Source organism: Notolepis coatsorum (genome assembly GCF_963971535.1).
Source record: "Notolepis coatsorum genome assembly, chromosome: 20".
Classification (NCBI taxonomy): domain Eukaryota; kingdom Metazoa; phylum Chordata; class Actinopteri; order Aulopiformes; family Paralepididae; genus Notolepis; species Notolepis coatsorum.
The window spans coordinates 25,674,434-25,696,933 of record NC_140184.1 but is presented as its reverse complement, the minus strand read 5'-3'; the positions used below and the strand labels follow the sequence as shown (position 1 = coordinate 25,696,933).

Sequence of the window (22,500 nt, the reverse complement as noted above, 5' to 3'; positions counted from 1 at the left end):
ATGTACAGATAGACAGGCAAGCAGACAGGCAGCCTGACATACAGAAGCAGACGGATACTAAAAACAGGTGAGGAGAGTGCTGACATGTAATACTTCAAAATGACTCAAGTAAAAGCTATTTGCTAAAGGTACACAAGTAGCCTACTTAGTCACCAAGTTTTTAATGAAACTTAAGATGCCTCTCTCAATATGCAGAATATGTTTCTTTCTTGTCTTAAAAGAGCATGTTTAGCCCTTCAGAGTGTCAGTGATAGAGGTATGTGCACCGTCAGCCTCGGGCCGAGATATTCAAACATTCTCCCTTTATCTCTGACCAACATTCCTGCCCCACAGCACAGCCACGCCATAAAAGAGGGAGGTTTAAGGGGAATTAACCCCAATTTAACAATTCATATTTTTCTTATTTATGTTATTTGTATGGCCTAAGACAGTCCAAAAGTATTAGTGTAAAGAAAAATAACTCTCTCCCTAATCCAAAAATTAGAGTGCTAAAACTGTGACTTGTGATGTCATCAGGTATAAAGTCTGCCTTATACCTGTCTATGTCTGCTCCATAGACAATGAATTGGGAACGATGTTATATAGGTGACATTAAAACACCCAGGGGAAGGTTCTCTGTATATAGGTACATTTTCTGTTTCAGAACTGAGAACACTACAATAGAACAAAACTCATTTGGATATAAAGACTCAAAAACCCATTCTGTGGGTCCACAAAATCAGTCTCCCATTCACAGCTCCAGACTTTGACTCTTACTTCTCTGGTTTCTGGCTTCTTTGGGAGAGAGTATTCATGTCCACAAATATTGATTAAACTTTCCTGGGCCATGGAGTGGTGTTGCCCTTAATAGCCTGGTGTTTTCATCACTTTCTCACCTCCTTCCCCTTTCACTGTCATGCATAAGATAAGATACGATATTCCTTTATTGATCCCCTTGGGGAAATTGAGGCATCATAGCAGCATGTAGTCTATTTGCCAACACAATGAACCCGGACATTTTGGAACCACCAAACTTTTATGATAGATATGGATAGTATGGGTCACCAGCACTTAGAAACTGCCGGATGCTAAGTTGTACATGTTGGGCAACTTTTTTTATTTGCATAATTAGCTACATTTGCATAATCACCTAAATGGACAAATCTAGGAAACTACTTGATCAATTTCAACAATGTTGGAGTGGTTTTGGGGGTTATTCGGGATGCTGAATCCATTTATGATACTCAAGAGTTTCGGAATTGCAATATTTACTGGAATTTACCAAATTTCAATTTCAAGAGAAATTCTGCTGAATAATATTATGGGGAAACTTACTCCTTGCTTACAAGTCTTGGTTATCATAGACTCAGGTCTACTGTAAGCTTTAAGTCCCACATTAACAAGGTGACAAAAACATAATTCTTCCACCTTAGAAACAAAGCTAAAGTACAACCATTTATAAATCAAAAGGATGCTGAAAAACGGATCCATGCCTTTATTCCAAGCCGACTGAAGAAAATACTTCAGCTTATTCAACTCTCAGCTAGGCTATTACACTGGCTTCCGGTAACATTTAGAATTGATTTGAAGGTCCTCCTCCTTATGTACAAAGCCCTAAATGGAACCAGACCAAGCTATATTGGCAATTTTCTTGTCAACTACATGCCCCCAAGAACACTACGATCATCTACTTCTATCATCTTGTATTTTTATTTTCTGCATTGCATTTATTCTGTCTATTTTATGCTCATTTGATGTATTCTAGTGTATTTTCTGCTGTGAAGCACTTTGGGCTGCAATTCTTGTATGGAATTTGTACAAATAACGTTTATTATTATTATTGCCATCCTTAGAGTTATTTGCTACCTCTATCTAGCAGGGCTAAAATTATTTGAAATGGTTTTGTTAACCCTCCTGTTATCCTCAAATTGACTTTACACTCTTTATCCTTGGGAAAATTTTGACCCCAGCAGTTTAAACCTCCAGAAAATGATCATAATCAAAAGTGTTACCCAAATGTATGTTTCAGGTGCTTCATGTTACTTTGTTGATTACCTAAATAACCATTTAAATAAAACATTACCCCTACTCCCCCCACCCACCCAATTATACATACATAATATATATTATGTTGTTCAAGTGGGGAGTGGGACCATGATAACTTTCCGTTTTTGGAAAGTAACGTGTCTGCTTGTGGTTGAGAGACAACAGGAGCATCTGCACTAAGGGTCTCATTCTCATCAGAGGAGGACGCCTCATAATCAGGGTCTCAGACACATTATCTCCTATGTCACTTTCACCGTCAAATATCTGTGACAAAACTTCACTGGCAGAAAACTTTTTCTTCAAGGTAATTTTCAAATTAGAGTTTAGAAGGCTGCTATGCAAGCTATGTTTGCTCCTCCCCTATGTTGCGTAAAGTTTAGGTAGTCAAAAATAACAAATAACAATAAAAATACAGTCCGGGATATACATTCTAAAATATATACATTCTAAAATATACAGCCAAAAATATACAGTACAATTTACAGTAATAAATGTAGATTTTTTTTTATAATTTTTTTAAAGTGTATATGTAAAAATAAGAAGTAAAAAGTCCAGGAAGATTACCAGAGTTTGTACTGTCACTCTGTGGTGAGGCAGTGAGGCACAGTGATGCGTTGTATACTCTGATGGTTGTTGGAATTAAGGACTTCCTGTGCCGTTCAGTGTTGCATCTAGGGAGTCTTAGTCTAACACTGAACATGCTCCTTCTATCAGCCAAGTCTGTGTATAGCGTGTGGGAGGGGTTGTCCATGATGGCGTGGAGCTTAGCAAGGCTCTTCCTCTCTGACAGAGGAAGAGTCTAGCTCCACTCCCACCATGTTACTGGCCTTCCTGACCAGCTTATTTGTCACATATAAGGTACATGTACATTACAGTGAAATGCTTGGTTCTGTATGAGCCCCCTGAGATTGTGCTTCAGACAGTAAAAAAGTTAAAAAAAATAAAGACCAAACACTATACAAAATATACAAACTAGTACAAGTACACAATGCAAACAAATGCAAAGATGAGTTAGAGAGGTAGTGCACATTTTTTACTAATAAATAGATACAATATGGTGTAGTGTTAAAAAGTGTTTAAAGTGAATGTTAAAGGTGAGTGTTATTCCATACACATGGAATATGTATCTCGATACGATAGAGAGCACACATTGTGAAAACAAAGAACAATTTACTGCCTAATAGAGGCCTTGCACAGAGTGTTTAGAATGCCCATTTCTCCTTGTTAGGGACCAAGCAGTGAGACAATGAGGAAACAGGAGTTGTAGATGAAAACTGAGTTTTTATTTACCCACAAGGTGCAAAACCATTGCAAACCAAGAATTTGATAACTAGGCCTATAGATGGGTTTCTCGTCCACGTCAGCAAGGAGGCCAAAAGGAACGTAATAATCCTGGTCAGAACAATGGGGCAGACTGTATAGAGGCTACTTTGTAGGACATGACCTTGAGAACATTTGAAACTGTTTGGGGAGAGATTTCACACAGAACAACCAGGAATGAGGAAGATACCAGTTTACCATTGTATCTCTTTGTTCCTGGATTGTAGCCAGCTCTTCATAACAACTCATCAACAATAGTCTTCCGGGATTCTGAAATCGGGGAGGAGATAGCGGGGGGAGCAAATTAATGAATGTGGATGAGAGCCGTGATGTAAGTGATTGCAGCTACGGCTGTGGGGGTGCTGGAGACATGATCGAATAGACTTGTATGCGCCTGAATCTCCTGAACACGGCGCGACCCATTCCTAATCGATCAGAACTAAATCGGCAGAGAAAAAGCCCATTTTTAAGCACCTATTCCCCATGCACATGCGCAGATTGCCCACGGATTGTGACGCCACACACACCCGCCCTGGACTGTTCCATCAGAGGGGGGAGCTTCGGTGGTAGTGTGAGTGGCTACAGACCACTGCACTTAAATATAAACATTAGTCTACCTGGAGACTCAATGAGGTAATTGTAGATGTGTGAGACTGTGGTCTGGAGCACAGCCCAATTGCTGAATACACAGGAGAGGAGATAGGAGCGGTTTCAAGGGTGTTTAATGAAATGAGCAACACAGGAATTGGGGGGAATAGAACGGGGTTATGTTCTGTCTTGTGGCTGCCGTGGCGGCAGCGAGCGAGCAAGCGGTCCTTGTGCTTGTCTTGGGAGCTGCTGGGCTGCAGCGGGTGAGCAAGTGTTCCTCTTCGGGGACAGGAGACGTCCAGGCAGGGACGGCGGTCCTTTGGGGCACAGGAGAGAACAGGTTAGAGTAGGCAATACAAGGATGGAATCCAGCAGAGCTTTAGGCAGAGACGTCGTACCTGGGTAGTGGTAATTAATACCACGACGACTTCTGGTCAGCGTCGAGGAGTAGAAGTAGGCACCTCATCAGGGGAGGATAGGGTGCAGCTGTGAAGAGTGAGGTGCCTGACTGCGTGTGAATTAGGGGGATGGAGTGCAGCCGGGCTAAGTGGTGTGAAGTTAAGTGATGCTGGTCGTATAAGGGTGAATGGAGGGGTGGATGGAGAAGGAGAGGATGAGGAGGAGTGTGTAGTGGATGGAGAGGGGGATGAAGAGGAGCTTGTGGAGAACGTGAGGGGAAAAGGAGGGGGAGTGAAGTTTGCCCGTGCTGTGATTATGACAAGATGTCGCCATAAGACGCGTCTGGCCATTTAGTGGGATCATTGTTTCATTATCCTGTTCGGCTGAAAGGACACTGGCCACCGAAGCTCGCCCCTCTGATGGAACAGACCAGGGCGGGTGTGCGTGGCGTCACAATCCGTGGGCAATCTGCGCATGTGCATGGGGAATAGGTGCTTAAAAATGGGCTTTTTCTCGGCCGATTTAGTTCTGATCGATTAGGAATGCAACCACTTACATCACGGCTCTCATCCACATTCATTCATTTGCTCCCCCCGCAATCTCCTCCCCAATTTCAATGTAATGCGAAAGTGTAGTGGTCTATTAGGCGCTCTACAAATTAAAGTTATTATTATTATCATTCTGTTTACAATTGAACATTCCATGAAAATTATCTATAAATTCTCCATCTTCTGAAACATTTATAAACAGAAAATTCATAAAAAATGGCACCAAAATTTGGTAAATTCCAGTAAATATTGCAATTTTGAAACTTGTTTCTTCTCTTAAGTATCATAACTGGATTCAGCATCCCGAATAACCCCCAAAACAACTCCAACATTGTTGAAATTGATCAAGTAGTTTCTGAGATTTGGCCATTTAGGCGATTATGCAAATGTGTGCTAATTATGCAAATAAAAAAATTGCCCAACATTTACAACTTAGCATCCGGCAGTTTCTGAGTGCTGGGGATCCGTACTGTCCATATCCATCATAAAACTTTGGTGGTTCCGAAATTTCCGGGTTCACAACTATGGGGTGGCAAATAGACTAATGGGGGGGGGGGTACATGTACATGTGATAGTAGAAGACATGATACAGGTCATAAAATGATAGTACAGTGGAGAAGTAAAAATACAAATAGAATATAAATAGGCAGTGTAAACAATATAACTAAATAATTAATATGCTCATATGGGCAAGTAGGCAGTGTAAATCAAGGTGCAGATGAGGGTATGTATGCCTTACAATAAATATAGTTACAATATGTATAATCTAATATCTAATCTAATATAATTTAAAAAAATGCTAAATGCTAAATATATGCTCTGATTGAGTAAGTATACAGTATACACATAAGGTGCAGTATGCATAAGGTATGTATGACGTGATATACTTCATACGTTGTACATTGTCTGTTTAGGTGGGAGTCAGACACACTCAGTGATAGAAGTTCCTAGTAGTTGGATGTCTGGCAGCGGTCCCTGCCCACTGTTGTGGAGCCTGATGGTCGCTGGTATGAAGGACTGGCCGAGGCAGTTAGTTGATGCATACATGCACGTACACTGACTCACACATTCAATACACACACACACACACACACACACACACACACACACACACACACACACACACACACACACACACACACACACACACACATATGCACATTACAGACCTGTTAGTATTGACAAAAGTTTGTATTGCTGCAGTCTGTCTTCAAACATCTTCTCACCATGCACTGGCCACTATCTCTTAAACCAACATGCATGTATTTTAAGTAACCCTTTCACTATCACACTACAAAAGGTTAACACTTTCACTACCACACTACAGAAGGTTACCCCTTTCACTATCACACTACAAAGGGTTCATGCTTTCACGATCACACTTCAAAGGGTTCATGCTTTCACTATCACACTACAAAGGGTTAATGCTTTCACTACCACACGACAGAAGGTTAACCTTTCACTACCACACTAAAAGCTGAATAGAATAGAATGGTGTGCAGTGCTGTAGTAATGATGGTGTCATTGAGTCCTTCCTCACAGGGGACAGAGGACTATCACACTGAGCTGATGTTTTGGACCATTGTCTACTGTGTGTGAGGGTAGGGAGGAGATAGGGGGAGAGAGGGGGGAGAGATAGAGAGAGAGAGATAAAAAGATCTTTTATGTTCTATATTAAACACACATCTCAACTCCCCACAAATCCGCACAGAGGGGAAAAACTCATCATATATAAACATACACACAACACAATACCACAACGCTGTACAATTTCGATACACCATTCGATACAGAGTAGCAGAAACCAGCCCAAGCACATAACAATCAAATAATATGCAGTCAGCCCCTCCTCCCCTGGAGTACATTGCATTCCCCAAGAAAGGCCTGTCAACACTGGCCTATCAGTGACCCCCATGTGACCCCCATTGACCTGATTAAAAGGCTGGAATCCTTAGTCCAGTAAATAAGTGCTGGAGTGGAAGAGTGTGTGGGGGTTCTTTCTCCTTTATTCATGGTCATTCATGGTCCTCTCAGGATCTGCCTCGTAATGACTCGTCTATTTGACTGGTCATGTTCCAGTTTTGTCTTCATTAACAGAACAGAGGTGAACAAAACCTGAACAGAAGTGGACATAACAGAAAGTGAACAAGGGGAGAAGACGTATGCTCTTGGTATCTGCTGATATGCTAAACTGCTCTGATATGGAGACTTTTATGGAACAGGGCCATATTGCTTATGCATGCTGCTGTGTTTGCCTGCAACACCTATCTATCTTCTCTCTCTCTCTCTATTTATCTATGCTCTGCTTGTCTCTCTCTCTCTCAATCGCTCCCGTCTGTCTCTCTCTATATATTTCCTTCATGAATGCATGCTACTACCACAATGACTATCCAATTCAGTCATCCAAATGTATTTCAGCTTCATTCCCTCTCTTCTCCTCTCTTCTTCCCTCTCTCTGCTCCTCTCTTCTCCTCTCTCTTCTCTCTTCTCCTCTCTTCTCTCTTCTTACATCTCTTCTCCTCTCTTCTTCCCTCTCTCTTCACCTCTCTCTTCTTCTCTCTTCTTACCTCTATCTTCTCCTCTCTTATTCCCTCTCTTCTCCACTCTTCTCATCTCTCTTCTCCTCTCTTCTTCCCTATATCTTCTCCTCTCTTCTCTCTCTTATCCTCTCTTCTTCCCTCTCTTCTCCACTCTTCACCCCTCTCTTCTCCTCTATTCTCCTCTCTTCTTCCCCCTCTCATATTCCCTCTCTTTTCTCCTCTCTCTTATTCCCTCTCTTCTCTCTCTTATCCTCTCTTTTCTCTTCTCCTCTCTTCTCCCCCCTCTCATATTCCCTCTCTTTTCTACTCTCTCTTCTCTCTTCTTCCCTCTCTCTTATCCTCTCTTCTCTCTTCTCCCCTCTCTCTTCTCCTCTCTTCTTCCCTCTCTCTTATTCCCTCTCTCTCTTCTCTTCCTTCTCTTGTCTCCTCTCCTCTCCTCTATTCTCCTCTCTTCTCCTCTCCTCTCCTCTCTTCTCCTCTCTTCTTCCCTCTCTTCTCTCGTCACCTATGCTCTCTCTCTCTCTCCAGGTTTCTCAGGGGTGACTGAAGACCTCCTGCCAGACTTTGATTTGAAGATTATGCCAGGTAGGGGCATGTCTCCTCCTCACTTGGCTCCTCCCACTAAAACTAACACCACCTACTGCTTCAACGCTGTCCAATCAGATCTCGCCTCTCATTCCATTGAGATGTATAGAATGCACACTGTCATAGTAGCATGGGGGAGGGGGGAGGAGAGGTACAGGCAGGAAAAAAATTACAGTTCTCATGTGTATACCGCCACCCAGAGGCCTAGATTTATTCTGTAATGAGGCTACTGACTCACTCTTTCTGGCAGTAGTGGCAGTAATGCGGAAGATTCAGCCTTCCAACTGCCACTGAATCTCAAATGAGGAAAAAGCAGTGTTGCCTTCAGGGTAAAATGTGCCTCTATTGGCGCAGTGGCTGTGTGAGCACTTTGGCTTTACTGTGTAAATAGGAAGAGCATACTGTAGCTTTTTACTCTCTTTAGTTTAGTACACATTCCACGGCAGCAACATTGTGCTTGATTCAACTTGGGAGGATTCAACAGGGTGGAGCAATGTAAGACCAATGGAACGAACTACGCCTATCAAATCATGTGCTGACCACCACTGCACCCCCTAGGATGAGCTGGATAACTGTTATTATAGTGTTTATGATTGTGGTTAACTCACCATCATACATCATTTGGACAGTTCCCGGAATAAACAATTAATAGTGACATCGCATTCCTTTCATAGCTTAGTTGCGCCGTCAGTCTGGATGGATGTGTGTGGGCGTTAAGAGTTAACGGTTGGATCAGGTGGATATAACTCTTGGTGACTTGGTATGATTGGTATGACACATTGTTTTTTAGGCATGGTCTTATCTCTAGTGTTAATGTTGCATTTCTGTCAGTGTTATCTCCAACAGTACTCAGCAAAGTACTCTTACCTCCCTGACCATGATTGGAAAGAATTGAGATAATGACTTGAGAATTTTCTGGCTTACTTGGCCTAAACATCCATTGGCGTGACTGCGGTAAGAGAGCAATGATGAGACAGAGGCAGATATGCAGATTAAGTGGTATTGTATTGTATTGTATTGTATTGGTGTTTTTCTTTTTTATTGCAGGGTGTTACAGAGGTCCAGGTTGTTGATGACAGACAAGGCAGTACCAGTAGCAGTGGTATTGATGTATGGTTTCTTGAGGACCAGAGAACAGTATTATTGAAAATGCAAATGTAATCAACAGAATATATACCAAGCGTGTTAATAATAATCAGGATCACAGAGAAGCGTGGCTATAAAAATACCACATGTCATATAATCCCCACAATCAAGTGCTTATGCAGAGAACACTAGAGTGAATACACATGCAAGTCGAGGATAATCAGTTGGAGAAGCTGGGCATCATAAATGATATAAGTCTCAATTATCAAAGGAAGAGAAACAATAGGCCACTATCACTGGACTTAAAAGCTTAATTGCCCTTAACCTTTTCACTACCACACTATTCACTACCACACTATAGAAGGTTAACCCTTTTAGTACCACACTGTAGAAGATTAACGCTTTCACTAACACACTACAGAAGGTTAACCCTTTTACTACCACACTATAGAAGGTTAACCCTTTCATTTCCCGGGCGGTCAGGTGGCGTAGCGGAGATTGCGTTCGTCACCAACACCGGAGATGCTGGGTTTGTGTGTTCGAATCCAGCTCCCGGCGTTGTCACCAGCTTGGCTGGCCGTTCACACTAATACAATTGGCAGTATTAGAGGGTGGGAAAGCTGGCGGGTGGGTCCTGGGCATTGTGGACAGCGACCCCTACAGTTCGGTCGGGGCGCCTGCTCAGCAAGGGTAGGATCTGGAGAGAGGTAGTGCGGCCTCCCACACGTTACACTCTCCCAGTGAGAATCTGCGAGGCCAGGCTGGCTGCCGGCAGGCTGCACATGCGTCGGAGGAAAGCATGTGACAGTCTCCGGCCTCTCAGACCAACAGTAGGGGAAAGTGCGCAACAACCAGGAAGGGTGGGATGGGAGAAAAATCGGAAAAAGAAGGAGGGGGGAAAAGATAAAAAAAAAAAAAAAACTTTAATTTCCCACTGTCGGCCTGGGGAGGGTGTAGAACTACCATATGCCTCCTCCGATACATGTGGAGTCGCCAGCCGCTTCTTTTCACCTGACAGCGAGGAGTTTCACTGGGGGAACGTAATGCGCACAGAGGTTCATGCTATTTCCCCCAGATCCCCTCCCTCTGAACAGGCACCCCGGCCGACCGGTAGGAGTCGCTGTTTTCAATGACCAGGACACATACCCCACCGGCTTCCCACCCGCTAACACTGCCAATTGTGTTAGTAGGGAAAACTGACCAAGCCGGAGGTACTGCTGACAGCTGGATTCGATCCCAGAGTCTCTGCGGTGGTAGGCGAGTGCTTAGTCCACTGCGCTACCAAGCCGCTCCTAAAGGGTAGCCCGGATGTTGGGGGGAACAACTAGTACTGTGCCCGTTGAGGGCGTGGCCGTTCAGTGCATGGCCGTTTGGCCAAATGGCACCAAATTCAACACCAGACCTCCCTGGGTCCTCAGAAATACACCTGCCGAGCGTGAAGTCGTTCTGATGAATGGGTTTTCGAAATACACGAAGGACAGACTTTCATGCATGTAGACAGAGATTCCTTGATGATGATACGTGTGTGTGTGTGTGTGTGTGTGTGTGTGTGTGTGTGTGTGTGTGTGTGTGTGTGTGTGTGTGTGTGTACTGTGTTTGTGTAGAGTTTTCTTCTTGTATGAGATCACATCATAACACTGTTATATGAGCCGCATCCTCAGTCTCTTAGATAGTAAAATAAACCAAATGTTCCTTTCCTTCCTGTAGTCCTATCAGGCTTCCTGTGTGTGTGTGTGTGTGTGTGTGTGTGTGTGTGTGTGTGTGTGTGTGTGTGTGTGTGTGTGTGTGTGTGTGTGTGTGTGTGTGTGTGTGTGTGTGTGTGTGTGTGTGTGTGTGTGTGTGTGTGTGTGTGTGTGTGTGTGTGTGTGTGTGTGTGTGTGTGTGCGCGTGCGTGCGTGCGTGCGTGCGTGCGTGTGTGTGTGTGTGTGTGTGTGTGTGTGCGCGCGTGTGTGTGTGTCAGTCCTCACATACACTTTTGTCCTCAGTTTTATTGTTGTACATTTACTTATCTCTCCTGCCTCCCTACATTTGTCACTATTGTCATAATTCCTCCTCTAAGCTAGTGGTTTTACTCTAAAAACTCCATCACCTCCGTACCGGGCCAAGATTTATTTCACATCACAAATAGATCTATACAGTTCATGTATTATTATTATATAAGTGACATGTGTTTCTTTTTCAAATGTAGCCAAGAGTAAAGACCCTAACGCTGTCAAAACAGCATGGTGTATATTTTCATACATTTCATAAAACTACACTACCTAGCTCACACCAGCCACAGACAAAGGCCAAACTTGTTTTCTTACAACTATTGACGTGCATGTCATCTTTATATCTCACTGAGACTGAGCAAAATGTTTCACTTTTGGTCAATGTTAGCATGGTGTTACAGTATATATATAAATTTATTAAATTATAATTTATATTCTCCTTTGGTTCATTACAATTTACTCAAGCATAGTAACAGACACAATATTTCTGACACTGGGAATACATTCCCTGAGGTCCATAGATGTCCCTAGATACCAAGAACATGCTAATAGACTTTGTAGAAGTGGAGCTGAAAAAATTGCTATGGTTTAAGTTCAAGTTCAAGTTCAAGTTCAAGTTTCTTTATTAGTTGACATGCAAAGATACAGAATACCTTCACATGGAATGCTTTTTTCTGTTATGCTCCTATGAGGATCATAGGACGCTTGGATCATACACATACAGCTCATTACAGTAATATTCCACAATTATTACATTTTAGATAGTAATAATGGTACAGAGCCTTGAGACAAACATATGCATATTCACCACCGCAAACAGACTGGCAGCCGTCATAGGCAGCGCCATTTACGGAAGGAGGGGGGAGTGGGTTGGGGTTGTTACAGGGCTGTAGGGGGGGGGGGGGAGTGGGAGGGGGGGGGGGAAGGTGGGGGGGAGTGCACAAGCCAAGTCCTGGGTGGGGGAGGTCTCCCTCACGCGAGGCAGCCGACAGTGCAGCGCCAATGCAGAGGAAGGTGGGGGGGGGGGGGGGGGGGGGGGGGACTAGGGATTGGGGTTGTGTGTTTAAGTCGGATAACTACATTTTTAATGTAGCCTGCTCTACATAATAATCAAATTGTTGGTCTTACTCTGATCGTTGATTAAGCTGCATAGTGGACAAAGAATAATGAATCTTCCTATATTATGGTGTATACATGCCCAAACAACTCTCCAATAATGTGACTAATATTGCAGTACTCCCCATGTATAACTGCATTGATACTCTGATTATGACCAGCGCTTCTGTCTTCCTATTGCTTCAGAAAGCGAGAAAATGTACTTGTGTGAGCTGACATGAAAGAACCTGCCCAAGAACCTGCCCAATAGTAATCTGTCAATTCTACACAGCCAGCGCATTCTATTGTTTGCGACATTTCAAAGGTTTGCTTAGAATTTGCTCTTTACAATTGGATGGAAACATTGTGTTTTTTGTATTATGAGTCAACTTGTCTTGGTATTACTTAGTAGCAAGTTGTCCTCTGTATTTATGCTGACTCAGTCTCTCTCTCTCTCTCTCTCTCTCTCTCTCTCTCTCTCTCTCTCTCTCTCTCTCTCTCTCTCTCTCTCTCTCTCTCTCTCTTTCTCTCTGTTGGTCAGTCTATATGGATGATACTATTATGTGATTAACGTGCATGTGTGTGTGTGTGTGTGTGCCTGTGTGTGTGTGTGTGTGTGTGTGTGTGTGTGTGTGTGTGTGTGTGTGTGTGTGTGTGTGTGTGTGTGTGTGTGTGTGTGTGTGTGTGTGTGTGTGTGTGTGTGTGTGTGTGTGTGTGTGTGTGTGTGTGTGTGTGTGTGTGTGTGTGTGTGTGTGTGTGTGTGTGTGTGTGTGTGTGTGTGTGTGTGATTCCAGAGTGGGTGTTTGTGTCAGCAGTGGCCCTGGGCAGTGTATTGTTCCTGTTGCTGCTGGGAGTGTGTTGGTGCCAGTGTTGTCCTCACTCCTGCTGCTGCTACATTCGCTGCTGCTGCTGTCCCGACACGTGCTGCTGCCCCAGACACCGTGAGTGTGTGTGTGTGTGTGTGTGTGTGTGTGTGTGTGTGTGTGTGTGTGTGTGTGTGTGTGTGTGTGTGTGTGTGTGTGTGTGTGTGTGTGTGTGTGTGTGTGTGTGTGTGTGTGTGTGTGTGTGAGTGAACACAAACAAAGGCTGTCCTCCATTACACCATTGATTCTCTGTCAAGGACCCCCAAAAGTGATACGTATTAGACTGCTGCGACCAGGCACGTTGGAAGGGGGGGTGCGGTAGATTGCAGCAGAGTAGATTTTTCGAGTGATGACAGACTGTCACAGACTGATTGAATGACAGGTGAAACAACTAATTGTATTCACCTCCCGTCTCCCGCCCTTCCCACGCGCCACGAACCACTGAGCTACTGTGATACAGTGCTTGCGCAGTCAGTCGATTTTAGCTAGTAGGCTAGTAGTCTAGTAGTAAAATATCAGATTTATTTTCAAAACGTCCCGCCGGTCCCAGTGACAGTCCCACTAAATCTGATAAACGTCAGAGAGAGACAGAGACGACAGGTTCAGCCTCAGCATCAGGTATTGAAGAGTTAACTGAGTCTGTTCCCCTATACCCCCCCTCGGGCGCCAGGGGCTTCCACTGAGGGATGATGCAAATAGGGATGGGGTGTTATGGCAGCTGATGATGGAAAGAGTGCGCACGAGTCTGATCCCGAGTTGAAGAATTGGCTCCAAGAAAGAGACAACTGGATGTCCAACAACATCCAAAACTAAATTTTACAGCTGTTTGCCCATGATATTCAGCGACAAATTAGAGGCAAAGCATCCAAAAGCCCATTCTTTGGCTTGAGCGCTGACGGAACCACTGATGTCACTGGAAAAGAACAATTATCGTGTAATATACAGTTCGCCGATGACAACTTGGAAGCTCAGAACTTCTTTTGGGGTTTTTACAATGCCCGGCCCAGACACAACAGCCGAGACGCTGTTTTTGTGTATAAAAGACATTATTTTACGCCTCGACCTGCCCATGGAGAGGCTGATAGGATACTCTTTTGACGGGGCCAGCAACATGTCTGGGGGGTACACCGTACAGGCTAGACTAAAGGAAATGTGTCCCGACTCTGTTTTTCTCCACTGTGCAAAAAAATAAAAAATAAATCTCAAAGGCCGCACCCCCTACCGATTTAAAGTTCCAACGTGCCTGGCTGCGACCCCCATTTGCTAACATTAAATGTCACACTTTGTCTCAGGGGACCCCCGACTGAGATGATCTTTGTTGTTAGAAATGATTAAATGCCATAACTGTCCATATTATAGTTGAGAAGATGACAGGGGAGAGAGTGGAACCTAGAGTAGCCATTCGTATGCATGCTCTCCTTGGGCTGAATTCTAGTCAGTGAAATAGTAGTGAAATCAAACAGCTTCCAATCCCCACACTGAGAATCATTGCAGAGATGTTGTGATTATATTTAGTTGACTAATGGAATAGCTGATTTTCTAAAGCTAATCTGTCAAATTAAGTTTTGGCCAATAATGTCCTTCTACAAGTGAATGCAGTCATGCAGAAGGACCTCTGTGAATCTAGTGTCAATGAAAGACAGAAATGAATAAAAGGCCAAGAAATATTGATATTCTCTTCATTTTCTAGGGAATAACTTATTCATTGTTGTGAAGGATCAGATTAAACCGAATATATATATTTATTTATGGATATATATTTAATAGTATTTGTATATCGTTTGATATCCCCTGTATATTCCTTGTACAATATGCACTGAATATCCCTTTAGTCTACTAAACAGCCCATAATAGTTTCATTCTACCATTGGACGAGAACCTGGCGCCAGCAGCCATACCCCTAGGTTCAAGTTCAATCGTGCCGACCAACATGTCGTGGCAAGCCCGGTTCCGCGTAGGAATACGTCTGGCGAAATACGAATGGTACTATTTGTTCACAGCGCATATATATATGGCGCAAGTAAAGTAGAACTTTCTTTTAGTCCATTAGTTCGTTACCCTCCAACCTAGTAACACGCGAAGCCTCACCCACGACGCACGTGTGGTGCAGTAAGGCCTACTTGGCCTCAGAATAGGCATTGAGATATCGTGTGGATTAATAGTTGAATTGTCATAGTTTGGCACTATACCGTCGAGTTGGACGTATTTCTATTACGCTAATAATAGTCTATTATGTATGGTGCATCGTTCGGTTAGAGTTATAAAGTGAGCAGCACCCCCATCGTTCCTGACGTTATCTGGAGTCTTAACCAGGCTGGGCAGACCACTTGTGGTGCTTGCATCCGAGGAGCTCCGGGCCAGGACGAGTGGACCTGTACATTGGATTACTTTACCCGGACAACGGCGAGCCTTCCACGGCTTGGATTATCTACATGCTTTGGGTGCTTTGATTATTCCATGGATAACGGCCAACACTGCTGAGTGTTGGAACTACCCCCCGGAGAGGAGTCCAGGTGAGACGGCGCTCTACACCAGTGAGGTCGCCTCACGTCTCTCCGTTGTGGACCGGCAGCTACCGTCCACCAGAGGGTCCAGCTGTATTCATCTGCGGACCGAGGTTCTGTGGGCATCGTGTTCAGGACTCTGAATTCTCCCAAGAAATCGTCGGCCAGATGGGATACCGCCAGCGGCTCTTCTAACCCCCCCTCCTACTGTCTTACAACCAGCGGGACCCCCCATCCCCTTAGTGTATCCAGCTATAATCATTTAAGTACCATCGCTATAGTTCCCTAAAGAACCGGGTTGTATACTTACTCCCTGCGTAACCAGAGATTGGACATTCAATGTTGATTTACCTACGAATACTCATTTGCCATACAAGTGCATTTCAAATCATAAATGTCATCAAGTGAACGTTGTATATACCCTTTGCTATATAAAATATTCGATTTGTACATTTGTGTGGACTTCGTTTCATCAGGTGGGAAAGTGTTCATCATATCTATATCATGTACTGGATGGCCAGAAGTTAAAGTACAAGAGGTAGTGGTTTAATAATACCATACTTATCAATACAGTCAGGGAATTGTACCCCTCAGTTACAATTGGTCCTTCGAGCCGGAGGGTAACTAGTGTAATATTAATATAGTGTTATTAATATTAAAATGGCCTATGATGAACACTCCACGAAACGGTCCTCCTAACGTAGAACGCCCGCAGCGCAGACGACAGCCACCTCAGTACTTAGAGGATTACGCTGTCAGTCAACTACCTAGCCTTCGACAAACGGTAAACGCGGTAAAAGTAGAAAGTAAAATTATGTCTGACCTTAACGACCAGGTTTCCCCGACCACAGAGGCCCTAGTAGGTTCTAATGTAACTGACCAAGCTCACGGTGGGGACCAGGAGGGAGCTGACATGCCTTTACCCCCCGCCAATACCGAAGAAGTAGTCCCCGACCAGCCCCAGGAGGAAGACAACCCTACAGAGAGAGAACTCTGCACGGAAGAAGAGGAGGAGAGCGCCGAGGAAATAGAGCTCCAGGACTCCCCAACGAGTACACCCAGGAGCGGCTCACCCAGGAGCGGCTCACCTCCACAACCGCCTTCCCCCAGCGAAGCGGAGAGGATGCTACAACAGGCGTTCCTCGTCAGCCTGACAGCCTCTACCGAACGCGATCGACTTCAGGGTGAACGCGATCGACTTCAGGGCGAACGCGATCGACTCCAAGCACAGCAACGGAGCGAAGAAGAGCGCATACGCCTGGAGATGAGACGCCTTCAGACGGAAGAGAATATGGCAAGAGACCGGGCCGACGCCCAGCGCGCCGCTGCCGGTGCCCAAAGAGAAGCAGATCTCACCAAGCGCGAAGTCGAGCGCGACAAGTTACAAGCGCAGCTAATGGAGCAGCTGATCCTCAAGGCAACACCCTCTCCCTCCGCCAGGGGTTCAAGGAACTCGTCGAGACAACAGTCAAGGGCAGCGTCTCCTAACCGAGCAAGCGACCCTGAACTTGACCAACAGACCAAGCCTATACCCCCCGCAGACCCCCTTCCCAGACCGGTCCAAGCGAGACCCAGCTACAAGGAAGGAGCGGCATACACTGCGGAGAAGCTAAATAAACGACTACAGGATCTGGAAGACCTGATAGAGGAAGAAGAGGGAGAGGAGGAGAACCAAGCCCGACGACAGCACAGTACTCCACCGGACCAGGAGGTCCAGTACAGCCCAGGCTATACCCCCGCGGCGCTGCGCTACAGACCCCCGACTCTATTCACGGGTGAGCACGACGCACGACCAGCCCCGAGGAATAGCACCTGGACCAGCGGGCCATGGTACCCTGTCGGTACCAGCCCACAGAGAGTCGCAAGAGGAGACTCGCCTAGGAGGTCTCTCCCCAAACGCTCGCCGATGTATCAGCCATCCACGGCGTCATACATTGCCACGCCGTCGTTTCCAGACTTCACCTATGAGAATCGAGCACAGTACACGGAGCTCCGGATGTGCTTAGAGACAATGATGGTGGATGTCGCTGATGAACGCCACAAGTATGCAATATTACTGAAGCACCTGAAAGTACCGCGAGCGCACAATATAGCGCTAGCCTATGCCACCTCTACGACCCCATACACCGCGGCCCTAGCAGCGCTGGACCAGAGATATGGACGTATATGGGATTACGTAATCCAAGAGATAAGGCATATTGATCGCCTACCCCCAGCAACAGACAATCGCTCATTAGACGACCTGTCAATCAAAGTGCAGTCCCTGGTAGGGATGCTGGGAGCGCAACGGGAAAAGGGCATGCATGAGCTATACGCCAACTCTAACGTCGAGAGGATTTTGGAGAAGCTGCCACCCGCAAGACAAGAGCGTTTTAGGCGGCAGAGGGACTACCGGGATCCTAACGGCCCCGAACCATCCCTCCTTGATCTAGCCGACTTCCTGGCGAGAGAAGTCAGCAGCTTACGACTGGATACGTTCGGGCGGAGCACGCCAAGCTCCAGAGAGGGACCCAGGAGAATAAATGATGGAAGAAGATCGGTGACTGTCATGCACCAATCAGAGTCAGTACCGAGCAATTAAGAGCCACAGTACCCCCTCGAGAAAAGAGAAGTGGAAGATGGTGTGCCCCTACTGTGAGAAAGAACACTGGCTGTCACAATGAGACCTGTTCACAAAGATGAATGCAGAAGAAGTGAGTCAATGGATAAAGTCCAACAGGCGCTGTTACCGATGTGCGCGCAGTCACATGGCAGCCGAATGCCGCCTAAAGAAAAGGTGCAGTCGGTGCGACGGAGCCCATCTAGATATACTACACGACAGTAACAGAAGACGGCCTTCACCTGCACCATTGAGCGGCACCAAGGCAAGTGTCATGTACATTGACCCCGCCAGCAGCAGCGGCGCCCAAGTGCTCTTAAAGGTAGTCCGTGTGACATTGAGCTACCAAGATAAAGTCATGGACACTTACGCCGTCCTTGATGACGGGTCAGAGAAGACCCTTCTGCTCGCGTCCGCTGCGGCCCAGCTGGGACTGCGGGGGAGCGAGAACCAAATGACGATTCGGACAATAAGAAGAGATTTAAAGACGATAAAGGGCGAGAATGTCTCCTTCACTATCGCAGCAAACGGGCAGCCAGAGCGACGGTATAGGATTACAAATGCTTTCACCAGCCAAGAAATAGGACTATCGCAGTACACCTACCCCATCGCCAAGTTGATGGATAAATATGTGCACCTGCGTCAACTACCTATCCCGCTCATAGACGGCGCTACCCCGACCCTGCTGATAGGCTCCGACCATGCAGAACTCATAGTCCCGATTGACCGGGTCCATACAGGACCCCGAGGCTGTCCTGCAGCAGTCGAGACCCGCCTAGGGTGGACACTACAAGGCCCCCTCGCTAAATCTCTCAACCGAACAGCAGCCACTAGCTGCCTCCACTCCAGAACGACAGAAGAAGACACCACTCTCCTGCAGCATGTCGAGAGGCTATGGACACTAGAGACAATGCCCTTTAAGAACGAAAGGAAAGATATTCGTTCTAAAGAAGACATTTACGCCATCAACCTACTCGAGCAAGGGACAAAGAGAGTCACAGTCGGCGGAGTGATGAGATACGCAACTCCACTCCTGAGGCGAGAGGGAATGCCCACCTTTCACGCAAAGAAAGACGCCACGGAGCGCTATCTATTGAACACGGAGCGGCGCCTAGCCAAAGACCCCGCTCAAGAGGGTGTGTACCGCGCTGAGATTGAGAAGCTAATCACAGCGGGACACGTGACAAAGATTGACATTAAAGAGGCCGATCAGACGACCGAATCATGGTACGTGCCGCATCACAAGGTCCACCACAACGGCAAGGATCGCATTGTGTTTAACTGCAGCTACTAGATCGGATCCCAAAATCTGAATAAAGAGCTCTTGCCCGGCCCCACACTCGGCCCCTCCCTACTAGGCGTGCTACTGCGCTTCCGCCAGGACAAGGTGGCTATCAGCGGGGATATCAAAGGGATGTTCCTGCAGGTGAGACTAGTGGAGGAGGACAAGCCCCTGCTGCGGTTCCTATGGAGAGAGAGGATCGGAGATGAGAACCCAGCCATCTACCAGTGGGAAGTACTCCCCTTCGGAACCACATGCAGCCCGTGCTGTGCTACATTTGCACTACAGAAACACGTCGCAGAGGACCCAGCAGCAGATGAAGAGGTCCGACACAGTGTGAAGAACAGTTTCTACGTGGACAACTGTTTACAAAGCGTTTCGACTCAAGAAGAAGCCGAGGCTCTCCTAATCAAGCTGCGCGCCTCCCTGATCAAAGGCGGCTTTGATCTCAGGCAGTGGGCCAGCAGTGACCCGCACGTATTGCGCAGCCTCTCCCCCGCGGACAAGGCTGCCAGCAGCGAGACCTGGATGGCGACCATCCCAGGAGAAGCCCAAGAAATGACACTAGGACTAGTCTGGCGCTTCAAAACAGACTCGCTCCACTATAGACACAAACCCCTGACTCCAGAGCAGGGAAGGTCGACGGCGACACCGACCACCAGACGGAGTGTGTACAGAACACTCGCCAGACAATATGACCCGTTGGGATGTATTCTACCTTACACCACCAGGGCAAAGATGATTGTACGAGCACTATGGGACAAGGACCAGGGCTGGGACGACCCCATACCCGCACACCTTGCCTCAACATGGAGAGAGTGGGAGACGGAACTCCGCTCACTCCCAGGCGTCAATATACGCCGCAGCTACTTCCCATCCACAGTGAGGCCAGAGACATGCAAGATTGATCTACACGTCTTCAGCGACGCCTCCGAAGTAGCCTATGGATCGGTGGCCTACTTGCGTGCCCAAGAGAAGGGAGGAAAGATACACACTGCTTTCATCCTGGCTCGCTCAAGAATAGCCCCACGAAAGCAACAATCTATCCCGCGTCTAGAGCTCTGCGCAGCCCTAGCAGGAGCGCATCTAGCCACGTTAATCCAACGTGAACTCACCATTCCGGTGCACAGAACAATCTTGTGGTCAGATTCCACGACAGTACTCACATGGATCAAGTCTGATTCATGCAGATACAAAGTCTTCGTGGGAGTCAGAGTCACCGAGATTCAAGAGTTAACAGAAGCAGCGAGCTGGCGGTATGTGGACACCAAACACAACCCAGCTGACGTCATCACCCGGGGAATGTCTCTGGATGACCTCACCCGTCGCAACATCTACAGTGACGGACCAGAATTCCTCAAGCTCCCGGAAGAAGAGTGGCCTACGCCCACCCCACGGGAAGCAAGTAACGAGGAGGCTGAGAACAAGAAACCTATGTTCTGTGGACTGAGCACAGTCGCCTCCACAGACCCCAACATAGATGACTGCATTACCCTAGAGAGTGCGCAGCAAAAGACATTCCTGTGGTACCACCCAGAGATTCAGTCCACCACTGACATTTCAGCAGCTGACTACGAAGAAGCAGAACTTCTTCTACTACAACGAGCCCAGAGAGACTCGTTCCCCGATGAGCTAGACTGTCTACAGGGAGGAAAGCCCGTCCCATCAGACAGCAGACTGCTCCACCTGGCACCCGAGAGTGACGCCCATAATCTCATCAGAGTGGGTGGTCGCCTGCGGAGAGCCCCCGATCTACCGGATGACATTAAGTACCCGATAGTCTTGAACAGCCGACACAAGGTCACAGAGCTGATCATAAAGAAATACGACGAGGATGTACACCACGCAGGAGCAGAGAGAGTCTTCGCGGAGATCAGACGTCGCTATTGGATACTTCAAGGAAGAGAAGCGGTGCGACGCTTCCAGCGAACCTGTCTAGACTGCCGAAAGTGGCGCGCGCAGCCCAGCATACCACGGATGGCTGACTTACCCCCCTGTCGCCTCCGACTCGGCGACAAGCCATTCCACTCCACAGGCATGGACTGTTTTGGCCCGTTGTATATAAAGAGAGGAAGAGGAACCGAGAAGCGGTGGGGTATTGTATTCAAATGCATGACCACCAGAGCGATACATATCGAGCTCCTTCCGACCATGAGCACAGACTCATTCCTTATGGCCTTCCGAAGATTCACATCACGGAAAGGAAAACCGTCTACATTGTTGTCTGATCACGGGACAAACTTCAAAGGCGGAGAAAGAGAGCTGAGAGAGAGCTTCCAAGCTATGGGCCCAGAACTTAAGACCCACCTAGCTCCATCCCAGATTGACTTCCAGTTTAATCCCCCGAACGCACCCCACTTCGGTGGAACCTGGGAACGAGAAGTACGTTCTATAAAGACAGCCCTGTACGCCGTGCTTGGGGCCCAGACTGTGGCGGAGGAAGTCCTAATGACAGTCCTCACGGAGATCGAGGGAGTATTGAACTCAAAACCCCTCGGTTACGTCTCCAGTGATGTAGCAGATGTCGACCCAGTCACCCCCAACACACTCTTAATGGGGCGGCTGGACCCCGCGCTACCCCAGACAATGTACAGGCCTGAAGAAGCGAACGGCCGAAGAATGTGGAGGTACAGTCAAGTACTAGCTGACAAGTTTTGGAGCAGCTTCCTACTCCACTACCTACCGTCTCTACAGACCCGCCAGAAGTGGGTAAAAGAGAGAGACAATTTGACAGAAGGAACAGTCGTCATGATTATCGACCAGTCACTACCCAGAGCTATGTGGCCGGCTGGCCGCGTAAGCAAAGTGATCACCGGTGCCGATGGCAAGGTCCGAGCAGCTGAAGTACTCGTCCAAGGGCGAACTTACACACGACCCGTGGCGAGGCTAATAGAACTGCCCCGACTCCCAGATACTATCGATGATGACCATGACCCCATGACTTTGTGAGTTGACTGACCCTTACAGCGGACCTTGAGTGGTAGACAGTGCGGTTAATCTGTCTCTGCTTAGCTAATTAGGTGGGACTAATTAGGGGGCGGCTGTTGTGAAGGATCAGATTAAACCGAATATATA

At 46.7% G+C, this 22,500-nt stretch overlaps 1 protein-coding gene across 2 annotated transcripts in view; it reads left to right on the top strand.

The window, feature by feature from the left end:
- LOC311247006 (uncharacterized protein) overlaps window positions 1-22,500 on the top strand; it is a 50,118-nt gene that overhangs the window by 15,706 nt on the left and 11,912 nt on the right. The window contains exons 4-5 of one of the 2 annotated variants that reach the window (XM_084337284.1): window positions 7,949-8,005; window positions 12,972-13,118. In XM_084337284.1, the coding sequence (XP_084193410.1) occupies window positions 7,949-8,005; window positions 12,972-13,118 (204 nt within the window). The remainder of the gene's footprint in view (window positions 1-7,948; window positions 8,006-12,971; window positions 13,119-22,500) is intronic. The other variant, XM_084337285.1, reaches the window with a different exon arrangement.